Raw genomic sequence first — 12,001 nt, forward strand, 5'->3', positions numbered from 1 at the left:
TGGTTTTTCATGTTGTTGTATCATAAAATGGTGCAAATGATTTCCATTTAAAAAAAAATGGTATAATACAGGCCACAGAATGGTAGAACCTTTGGAAACTATAATTCCAGTAGGGTGGTGGTAACATATGAAGTATACGTTTTAACACTGGACACAACATTGCATCTTTATTAAACCGATGCTGCTTTATATTGACTTACTGAAAGTCCCAGGAGACAAGCTTCTGTGCTAGCTAGAATGCCAGGAATGCTGTGGCTAACTGATTAAGCTAGCAGAGGCTACTTAATGCTGTTTGCATTCTCAAGTGTGCTACCATGCTGCCTGTAGTAAGCATATACATTTACAGTATATTCCAAACCAAAGCTGAGGAGATTTGATTTGTTTTCCATGAGAAAAGGGATGAACTTGATTTTATTATCTTGGATGTCTGGCATGGATGGTGTCATCTCCATTCCTCCAACGCAATGAATATTGTGTAATTCACTTGGTTATGGCTCAGTAGCAACCATATCACACATTGCTGAAATATTTCTCCACCATGGTGCAATGCCACTGATTTGTGTGTTTGATGGTTGGAACAACATGGCAGCCACGAAGTCAGTTATTGCGTCCGTGTGAATGTCTTCTACATTTCTCAGAACCTTTTCTCTGTTGTGAGTTGAGTTTTTTGAATTCGGTCCAGAAGTGGCACGGAACACAGTTTGTTCACAGTTTTTGTCTGAAAAAATTCAGCTGCACATTGGGAGTAGCCATCTTGTTCAAGTAGGCTTTTAAAGTAAATGACTCATGCACACTCTTTACTGTAAATACACACAAACTCACTCACAAATCTTTGCTCGGGTGTTTTTTTTTCTTCTGTATGACTATTGTTGCCATTGTTCCAGTCAAAATTGGGAGTTGGCCTCCCTCCCTTCCAGGGTGGAGAAGCAGTTACATCAGCTGAGTTGGAATTATTCTCCATTTCAAACATACCTCCATGAAACTAGATGTGTTTATTATTGTGGTTAATTGGTTTCTGAAAATGTGTTCATTATATTATTAGAGTAAGCATTGTTTTTAGGGTTATTAATTAGCACACAGAGACCCAAATGCTTTCCAGGTTAGGTAAGCTGTGGGGGATTTCATTTTCATCCTCTCTTATAAATGCTGATTTATTTTTTTTTCTTCCCCCCCAGACTCCAGATGTTTTATTCTCTTCTCACCCCACAGCTGCCCTAGTCAGTATCCCACAAATCATCCCTTGTCCAGCCTCAACTCTCACGCCCCCCCCCCCCCCCCCGCCCACATTTCCAAACTGGATGTGTGGACCACTGTTAGATCCGTCCATGCTCTTCCACCTACACTCCCACGTTGACAGATCCTCTCTAAAATGTCGACTAAACTCTTGCTCATCTGCTGACACCACACACGTTCAATCAAACATCCGTAGATTTACGTTTCTTAACGCGTTCCCTCCGATTCTGCGGTTCTCCCTAAAGGAATTTGCACTCTCTACACTTACACTCACGTGCTGTCTCATAGTGGATATGTACATAACTGAGCATATGCGGTATCACTTTACACGGTGGGGGTGAGGGTCAGCTGTGTCGGACCCCCGTGAGCTCATACCACTACAGAGTTGGAGGAATTTCAGTTGTCCACACACAACACAGGGATGTTTGCACACACGTGGATGCATACAGCCAGAGACTCGCATCAATCGAAGAGCAGCTAGCATGTGCACTTTTATCCGTCCACAGTTGAGGTTTACATTTAATGCACCTGACGGAGTGGGACCAGAAAAATGGCAATGCTTGATTAATCAATTCTGGCTATTCTTTAACACCAACGTGAGAAGCCCTCTTTTAATCAACAGTTGGTGTAATCTGAGGACACGGTTTGTTCTTATCTCACGGACGTGGCGAATAGATCAGCACTATTTTGTGACATGTGTATGGTGATTAAACCATCTTGGAGTTCTGTAATGAGAGCTTGTTTTCAATCTTTGCAAGGAATGCTGGGAATAGCATGTGCTGCTCATGGAGTGTTCCCACTGGGAATCTCAGTCATCTCGGACCATATGTCCAGGCCAGGAACAGAATTTCTCAAGCAATGAGACAAGGAGGATGGATCACAGCCGGCCAAGCTGCACTTTGAGACAGAACATGCGTGTTTGTTCGTGATATTGTGTTCCGTGCACAATCACCAAGTGCCGTCGCATAACGTTGTCCACTGAGCTGTGTTGTATTCGATTGGTTTGCCTGAGTTTGTTTTGGTCCAATGTTTTTGAAATCTCCTGCATGCATGGATGTGAATGCTAATGTGTGTTCAGAGGGGCCTTATGCCCACGTGCGTGTGTTTGTGGCACTCACTCACAGGGATCCATTCATTTGCGGCCTGGCACCCAGATAGGGAGTCCGGTTGAGAAAGACAGAGACTGAGAGAGACTGTTCGGACCCTGCACAGTGACTCAATGCTAGCTGTCTGCCTGGCACAGATTAGATCAACACTGATGAATATTTAACAGTTTGCCATCACTGCCAGAATGGCCTACATTTTTACCAAAGCGAGAGATGAGTGTCCGTCTTCTCTCCAGAAAGTGCAAAAGAGGTGGCTCTTCTTAAGGGCTTAATTAAAGGATACAATACATTTTTCAGACCCGATGGCGCGTGACTAGTTAGCTGGAGAACTGCATTGAGTAGAACCCACCAAACCATACACGAGGACTGACCCCAGCTAACTTCTTGATCTTGCTTCATGGTTCGGTTCACTATTCATATTTTGAAAAGTAACTTGGAGGCCAGTCTTCAACATTATATCCAGAGAGTATTCTGTTGTTTAAGGTCTTTACTGTTGGTGCACAGCTTCCTCCCGCAATCCTAAACACATATTTTCCTACAATGACAGGAACTGTGCTGACCTAAACTACAGCTAACCGGAAGAGTGTGTTTGGTTTGTAGTTGGGTGAACGTCTGAGGAGGTAAAGGGCATCCTTGATTTGAGCCTCGAAAAAGACAAAACCCAGGATCAAACCATGGCTGGCAAAGGACACTGAATGGGACTTAATAAGAATCAACTGCCGAAAATATACATACATTTTATTGAGTGGTACATTTAGATTATTCTGTTTTGGATTGTGTGTGTGTAGACAACACATACCTCTCTGTACATGTGTGTTGTTGAGTCATGTGTTTTTCTAAAGCCATGCCACTTTACTGAAATGCGTGCCTGTAGGAGCCTTTTATATGCCACTAATTGTAAGTGTATGTGACAGTGGTTTTATAAAGCTGTGCTGTAAATGGAGAGGATGGAGGCGGGTGGGCTTGTCACACAGTGTACTCATCTTGGTTCGCCTTTTTTCCTTTACTGAAGCACTGGTAGATTGTTGAAGTGATTGAAGCTGCGTGAACGAGTGAATCATTGCATTTACTGTTAGTTTTTGAAGTGATTCATTGAATACCAAATTGTATACATTTGCAAAGACTTTTCTTCCCCGTACAATTACATTATCAGCTTTCCTATTTTGGGATGTGGTAGTTCCCTGGCTAAACCATGTCCTCTCTTCCTCTCTCCAGGATGGTTCTCTGGGCAACATAGATGACCTAGCCCAGGAGTACTCTGAGTACTACAACACCTGCTTCAGTGACGTCAACGACCGCATGGAGGAGCTACGCAAAAGACGAGTCTCCCAAGAGGTTGACATGGTAAATGCAAACCCCTCTCGCACACACAAGTAAAAGACAAAAAAACAAAGACTTGCTGACAGTGGTCAGGCAAAGCATTTTGCATGCTTCCAAAATGCTTTTGACAAATGATAATTCTTCTGGCAAATCCTTTAATATAAGACCCTAAAAATCCCCCTTTTAAAAGTAGTTTCGTAGCTTTACACAGTGAAATGTCCACAGTCTTCACCAACAACCTAGCAAGGAACAACAGCAGCGGAACAAACATGGATGTGTGCTAAAGTTTAAGACTTTCCCCAAAGGCAGTATGCTTTTTCTGGATGTGAATGCATTTGTGTTCTGGGGGTCCTTTTCACATGGATGTAGGGTAGTGGGGCACCCCTTTGGTTGCCAAGCTGCACTCAAATGTATGAAGGAATGTTGCTGGTGCTGCCACAGAGGGTGTAGCTCTGTTCCGCACACTCGCCAGTAGGTCCACAAAAACAAGTGTTGAGCGTTATGCTAACTTCACAATAGCTCTATGATTTATTCATGGTGAATTTACATGGTACGAACCTTTAGGAAAAGGTAATTTGTTCTCATTTCTAAAACAGATGTATACGAAAAGTATAGTTCAATAGGAGGCCTCTTGTGATCGTAGGCAGCCATGCGGTTTTGGTTTGGTTAAGCATGGCTCAGATGGATAGCTGATTTATTGTGCTCTTCCTTTTAATGACTCCAGGTAGACATCCTGTTTTCACAGCTTTCATGAGAAGGATTGGAAAGCATAAAAAAAATCAGAGCTGTGGATACATAGATCGTTTATTTGGTTTGATCGTAGGTTTAAGTTTTCTCTCTGTGTGGCCTTTGTGTAAGTTTACATTAATATGGATTACCTGTGGACATTTTATAGTTTGGGAAGGTTTCATCCTGACGATATAAAACAGGTGAAGAGGAAGCAATCGGGGAAGATTTTGCAGCCCGGGTGTCAGAAGAGAGGAAAAGAGCTGACTGGGCCCTGAGCCTGCAGCGCAAGACAGGAGGAGGATAAGGATGTGAACAGACGAAGGGAGGAGGATGAGGGGAATGAAGAGAAGGAGTGGAGAATGGAGCCTGCAGCTGTCCCGCCACTCTGCAATTCTTGGCACCGAAATATAGGAGAAATAAAAAAACCATGAAGAAAGGAATATAGTTCAGACAACACCTTATTGAGAGTTCTCAAAAGCGCAGTATGCACCTACGCTATATGGATTGAACTTTTCCCTTGCATTTCAGTGCAGTCCTTTTTCTAAAATTAGGTTTGGGGATTATTCAAGTCTAGAGCAGCCGTTTCTTCACCGAGGGTAAGAGTAGATTGAGCTAAACTACTTCCTCTCAGGCAATATTTTTGCACTGGGCTAGATACCTTCATAGACTGAAAGGCTGTGGTGCAGTACCTGTGAAACTCAAATACAAAAATAAAATACTTTGTGAAAACGCAAGAGGAGATGGATAAGGAAGAAAAGCAGAGCATGCGAGACAAAGATGAAGTGAGGAGAAAGCGCCACAGAATGGACACCCAGTCAGAAAGAGAGTAGCAAATAAGAAGAAGAAACCAGTTTTATTGTCATATACACATACACAAAATTTGACTACTGCATTTGACCCATCCCTGTATATAGGGAGCAGTGGGCTGCCATTGATCGGCGCCCGGGGAGCCGAGGGTTCAGTGTATTGCTCAGGTACACTTCGACACGTCCCAGTCGGGGATCGAACTGTTGACCTTCCGGTTCCCAGACAAACCTCTTAACCCAGGGAGCCACGGTCGCCCCATAACTCTTGTATCTTGTGAAGTATGTCCAGAAATCAGTGGCTGCAAGCAAACGTCATACAGCCGCCTCCCTAAGGACCAATAGCAGACAGTTAAAGAAGGTCGCAATGTCCAACAGCCACGTTAATGGGGAGACATTTGGCAAGTTGCACTCCTCAGGGACTTGCCCTTTGGGGAAAGACTTGTCACTCGTAAAGGGTACAGGATGATGGGTGACTCAATCATCTCCCACACCCTCTCCAGTCATTGTCTTGCTTTTTTTTCCACTCCAAATTAATAGGTCAGTTCTTTTTTTGACGTGGGACCTCTAATCATCTCGCATCTCTTCCAAAGTAACTTTTTGCGACCAAGAAGGTTTGACCTCTCCTGGTCTTCACACTCAACTGACGCTGAGTTCTCTTATGAAACCAGTAAGAGTGAATCTTGTGTTTTGTATTTTATTGTAAGACTGCCGTATTGCCTTGTGTTTGCATATGAAGCGGAGAAATGGTCACAAGTGGTCACTGGAGGGCTATTCTAATGCCAAGGCAGAACTGTCCACTTGTGATTGGATCAACACATGTTGATGCCAGGTCTGAACAGGGCCTCAGACTACCAAAGGGGGCAGAAGTCAAGATAAAGGGAGTGCTAGGCAAGGGCAAGCCTGGTGCCATGAGAGTGAAGCCTATAAGGTTAAAGTATGATGAATGTCTAATTCAAAATCTCCATATGTTAACTTTGTCTGGTGAAAACGTTTTTGGCAGTTTGCTTTTATAAAATTCCCTGAAGAAAGCCCCAGTGTCTACAGTTCGACTGTGGTCAGCATGGTGACAACACAGTGAAAGAAGAAGCCCTCTGATTGACTGTTTCTGTTCTCCAAAACATTTTCAAGTTGAGTCTTGTAGTTGTCTTTTTCTTTGGTTTCTGTTTGGTGTTTGTTTTGTGCCATTCTGGAGAAATGTTCTTGCAACACTAACATTTCTACAAAAATGTGGGGAGCTTAATATTTGTGTTTGTTTTGCACAATGTGTCGGCCAGCTCTTGAGGGGCCCCTGAATTAACAAAGTGGTGGCTGTCTGTTGTGGTAAAACGCTTTTTAGGAGCTGATGAGAGAGGCTCTCTCAGAGATAACTACCGACGTGCCCACTTCAACCTGGTTCCTGCTGGTTTGTTTCACTGCATCTTCATGTTAGTTCTTTGAGTAGCAGGGACACAAGGGGTTGAATAAACATCGCCCTTTGGGTATGGGACCTATGGATTAGCGCTACCATGCACAGTTTCCCCAGTGCTCCTATAGACAATGAGCGTTTCGATGGCTCTCACTGGCATGCGGAGTTGGTGATGCACAAGGCTCACTGGTGGAAGAGGAAGTATTGAAAGGGAGCAAAAGAGTTCAGCGACTCTTTACAGAATTTGTTGCTGCAAGTGAAAAATCAGGGCAAAAGTAAAGATTTCAACGACATTTAGAGCTGACTTAATGTTATTTTTATATCGTTTTGCATTTGTTATATCTGCAATATTTGACCGGAACCACAAACGGAAGGTAATTTACATAGATGCAATTGATCTTATCAACATACACTGCAGACAGCTATACATTTCAGATCAATCCTTTAAACACACCTATTTTGGGTAATTGCTAGTGTATTTGCTGTTGAAGTAATAAGTATAGTAGTATATTGTTTTTGTCTCTTCCACCTAAATCAGTGTTCCCTTGCATTTCATTTCCATGACAAATTTCTGCTGTGTGCTTTGTGCTTTTCAAGTCTTCAAAGTTTTGTAGGAGTGCTTCTTCTTCAAGATAAGCTCTTGGTCTTTTAACGATGTGTTCGGGATGTGTTATTTTGTTGTTGCCTTTTTTTTCACCCTAAAGCACCATTTTATTTTCTCCTGCCTGTGGTTAACGTGTTAGTCAAAAATGGTATCTAAAAAATCAGGACATGCGGGTCAATACTTATTTATTTTTTTTAATCAATAAATAAATCTATGAAGACGAATGCTTTTTATCAGATAGTTTTTCCTTGTTGTCTGTTACTCTGATCTTGCTTTATTCTCTTCAACACTGTTTGCTACTTATGGTGAAAACATGCCAACACACGGACATATAGGAGCTAAGGTAGAAGTGTGGAGACTAGTCCTTCGAGTGGATCACCGTGTATACCCGACGGCGGAAAACATCAAACTAGATGTTAGCATATCTCTCAAACCACAGCAGGTGATGTACACCAAGTATGAATCAAGATGGATCATTTGGAAATTTGTGGTTGAGGGGCAAACCTTTTAACACATTTCTACATGCCCTAAACCATAATGAGAAATTGCAACACTGTCTGTGGTAATAATCCTTGAGAGTAATTATAAAGTGGTGGATAAACAAGCAGGCCTTGAAGATTAAACCCTTTGATGCTTTGGTTTTAAAATCCTCACTGTTGACCTTTTTTAATTTCAACACAACGCCTCAGCTGGTGTCAGATTGATCTGCTTGCCTCAGGATCGCTCTGTAATGGGTTTTCTAGCTGAGTAGTTTGACAGATGGGGGTCAAGACTTACATACTGACTTGTTTTGTTTTGCCATGAGGCCTGTGTGAAGTTCAGTTGTCAAAGTGGGTCAGTTCCGCTGTGTTAAAACTACCTTGCGGAAGAAAGACAAACTGTCGCAGATTCTGCTGCTTATTTGTCCTTTCTACCTTCAGGCTTTTGCTTAGAAACGCCGCAACTCAACAGCTGCCTTTGTTGCTGTAAGATTACTTTCAAACGATGCTGGCCGAGCTTCGTTATTGCCATAACCCTCGTGGAAAGCAAGTGGTATATTTGAAATTCATTCTACGATTTCAGCATTGGGATCATGAGACTGTCGTCGGAATTTGTAATAACTCCGGTATTTGTCTTGAAATAGCAAAGCAATGATGATCCTCTTGGCTTAGGAATGCTCCTCACTGTAGATGCATCGAGATACACTCTCGATCCTCATGGAAAGGAAGCCGATAGAGGTGTCACAGAGTGTGCGGCAGCTCAGATGTGGCATATACTGAGGTCGGGAATGAGTGTGTGTAGATCTTCCTGTGATATCTCCCGATTGAGCCGGTTCCTCAGGCTTTCATTGTGCCGTACTGGTCCCACGGCTAACGTGTTTTTGGGTCTGGCGCCGGCCTTTCCAGTTGGTGCCTGTCCTTCTACCTAGGCACCTCATTCTCGCCCACTCAGATTTACCCAACCATGCCAGTTGGCATACCTCAACTATGCCACCTGGTCCCTCTAGTTTTGCCACATATCCGCTAGTTTTGCCTCTGAGGTTGGCAGCGACTCCACTGTGGGAGCTCGTGCCTGTGGTGGGCTTTGCCGTCCTGTTTGAACTAAAGGGCTGCTATTTAACGCTCATCTGTATTTCTATGCTCTCCCTCTCATTAACGGGGGTATGGTGCTGCTGTGGCAGAGCAGTGTTTAACTGTAGTGTCAGGGTTAATGATGGAAACGCTAGATCCCCTGTCTGCAGACATAGTGATCCTCATTAGCCGGAGCTCCTCACTCGTACGCTCCCTTACTGCTTTCTCGCTCTATTTTTTTTAACTCAATTCAGTCATGCTTAAGCAATCAGGGTCTTGCATTCACATCACACTTGCATGTACACACACACACACACACACAGTGAATTGTGCAAAACAACCCCGTGGCCATCTTTGGGGGAAAACACATTCACACGGATGGTGTCAATTCACGGTAAGTAGGTCAGTGTCTCAGGCTGATGCTGGTAAGTTCAAGTGAAGGATAGCATGCTCCCTCTGGGAGCGTGTTCTCAGATGTAAGTTTTGCACACAGATACTGCATCAATTTGATATTCTCTTTCAGAATCTGTCTCCGTTACGCTGGCAACTTTTTCACCGTTCTCTTTTGCTTCTTCGTTAGCAACGCACTGGTTGCTCGCCACGTTCTGTGACAAAATCATCTCACAAATCTGCAGTTAAAGGCAAATGGGATGTAGTAGTTGTTGTTGTTTTTTCCCAGATCTTCTCCTCAGCCTTTTCACCATCTCACCCACTCCTTCCATGTCAGAGATGGCACGCACAGACAAGGAGTAAAGGGAAGCTGAGGAGTAGCAGGAGGAACAGAGAGCTGCTTTGTGTCTCTGTCTGTGGAAGTGGAGGCGAGTTGAGAGTGTGTAGGTGCTCTTTGGTTTGGGTGTCTGTGTAGGTTTATGTCTGTGGTGGCATGCATGTGGCTTTGTCAGGCTCTGTGTCTGGCCGTGTATTTTCTTTGTGTGTGGTGTGTTTGCGAGGCAGTGAGTTTTTAAAATAATCCTTGCAACCAGTGGACATGGTGCCTATAGTTATCCATCGGTGAGACGGGCATATCTTTTTCTGTCACTGCAGCCCGGAGGAGCCATCAGAGAGGATCTGATGGCAAAAGCAAACCGCCGCTACCTTTTTGTGAAATCATTTGTGACTGCGCGTGCATGTGAGCACACACCTTGTTCCTTCTTTATGTGGGTTCCTCTGAGTACACCCACATTATTCTGCACCATGCAGTTGTTTGATCAGAGTTGGCTGCCAAAGCTGTGCTTGTTTAAGGGATGTATGTGTTCTTTCTTTGCCTAACATAAGCTCTCCCTCTGTAAGAAAAAAAACAAAACAGCATCATCGTCCCAGATTTCCCCGATGCTGCAATGCAATGAGACAAAACTCTGTGAGTCTGTTTTTTATGGCCTTAGACAGGTACCTGCTCTCTGACTTACGGGACTCACCGTACTCCCGGGGGAATTGTTTCAGAGCTTTTCCCGACACTACTTGATTTACTTTCCAAAGAAACGTCCGGAGCCAGGTCTCTGTCTGCTCGATCGCTGTAACAGACAAATAGATAAACAAGGCAAAAAAGACTTGTAGCGCGAAAGTTAAGCCAGCCAGACTGTCTCGCTAACATCTTGACTGTCTGCCTTCAGTTGATTACTGTCGGGGATAAGTGTAGGTTTCAGGCTCATTTTGAGGGTTTTAGCCACCTCAGCACTTCAGGTCTCCTGCTCTTATGACCTGCAGGCCACAGGCTCTTAAAGAGCTTTAAACGGAAGTTATGTCACTTCAAGTGCTTTTCAGCTGTTACTCATGCTTGGAGGTTGAGGGTGTGGAAGGATTGTGCCCCCTTGCTCAAAGCCCAGTCAGAGAAGGTTAAACTGAAGTTCACTCTGATTAGGAGGTACGACAGACCAAGTGTAGATTCAGCCTCCTGTGACTGTTATCCTACAATCTAATACCTGGGTGTGGAGATAGAGAATGGTGCGTATTTCTCAGAAACGACTCATTTCCTATCCCTGCTCTCCATTTGGATGACTCCATATTCAATTAGTCTTTTCTTTTCTAGGCTTGCTTCTACTGACGTAACCTATTTGGTTGACGTCAACACTTTCATCTGTTCATAGTGATCCTCTGGTAAGATAACTACTTGAAATGCCGCTTTGCCTGCCAAGCTGAATGACGAGTATTTAAACTCCTATTGTTGCGTACAATATGAGGAAATTCCCCAGAGCCTTGACTGTAAGCTGATATGACAGGATGCATTGGCACGTATTCCAGTAGTCTTCAGCCTTGACGAATAACAACATACCTTTAGGAGACGGTTATGTGTTTACCAGGGGACATTTTGTGTTGATTTTCAAGTTTAGCAACATTGGCAGATTATGTACAGAAATAGAAATCGAAAGTAGAAACAGGAACTTGTCTTTGGTTGTGTTTTCGCTTCACCTTGGGATCTGATGAATTTCAGCAATATCGTGGCGTAGACACTTCCTCAAAAAATGGCCCAAAATAAATGAAAGCTTCGAAGTCATCGCAAAGAACTGTCCATTATAGAACTTTATACGAAATAATCTTGTTGACTAATCTCCTCTGTAAACTCATTCCCACGCCATTTATAGTCTGCTTAATATTGTCACGCCTGCCACATGTATGCATTATTATTTTCACAAATATTTTTCCATTCTCCCATTTTGCCTCATTATATGATCTCAGCATTGAGCAAGTAATACGGGCTACCCTCACAGCTCCTGCCAGGAGGATTAAAGGCACATTGAGAGTAAAGCCACATATTTGTCGTTATGCAACGAGCAAGAAAATGTCCACTAAAAATGAACAATGTTGACATGATGATAACCCCAAAGGGCAAGAGATGCAGGCCCTTTGAATCCCCGGTCCACATTTTGAAAATCTGGTCACCACCCTTAAGCAAAGTTCGACCCCCATCTGTTCCTGTGGGGTTTAATAATCCACACTTCAAGAGCAGCGTAGTAGCATCGGCCGAGTGCGAGTACAGGGAGTTGGGTATTCTCTTTCATGAGAGTTCAAAAGCACACAAGAACACAACCAAGAAGCTTTGCACTTGACCAATCCCTCAAGGCCCTTCATAGGCTTTAAGTAATCACATGCAGCGGGTTCAGATTGAAGTTACAGACCTGTTCTGATGGTGCAGCCTCTGCGTCTGACATCTGTATCTGGATTTGCTAGGATGAGGACACCTGCTTTTGACATATACAAGCACCAGCCTTGTGTAACAGTGAAAACAGCCTGAACAGACATTATGGGCTAGA

The 12,001-nt window shown here is 43.6% G+C and overlaps 1 protein-coding gene across 4 annotated transcripts in view; it reads left to right on the forward strand.

Moving 5' to 3' along the window:
• The window catches only part of sash1a (SAM and SH3 domain containing 1a), a 140,809-nt gene that overhangs the window by 99,285 nt on the left and 29,523 nt on the right, over positions 1-12,001 (forward strand). For all 4 annotated transcript variants that reach the window (XM_079290758.1, XM_079290759.1, XM_079290761.1 and 1 more), the window contains exon 2: positions 3,555-3,683. In XM_079290758.1, coding sequence (XP_079146884.1) covers positions 3,555-3,683 — 129 coding nt within the window. The remainder of the gene's footprint in view (positions 1-3,554; positions 3,684-12,001) is intronic.

Source organism: Melanostigma gelatinosum (assembly GCF_949748355.1).
Source record: "Melanostigma gelatinosum genome assembly, chromosome: 19".
Classification (NCBI taxonomy): Eukaryota; Metazoa; Chordata; class Actinopteri; order Perciformes; family Zoarcidae; genus Melanostigma; species Melanostigma gelatinosum.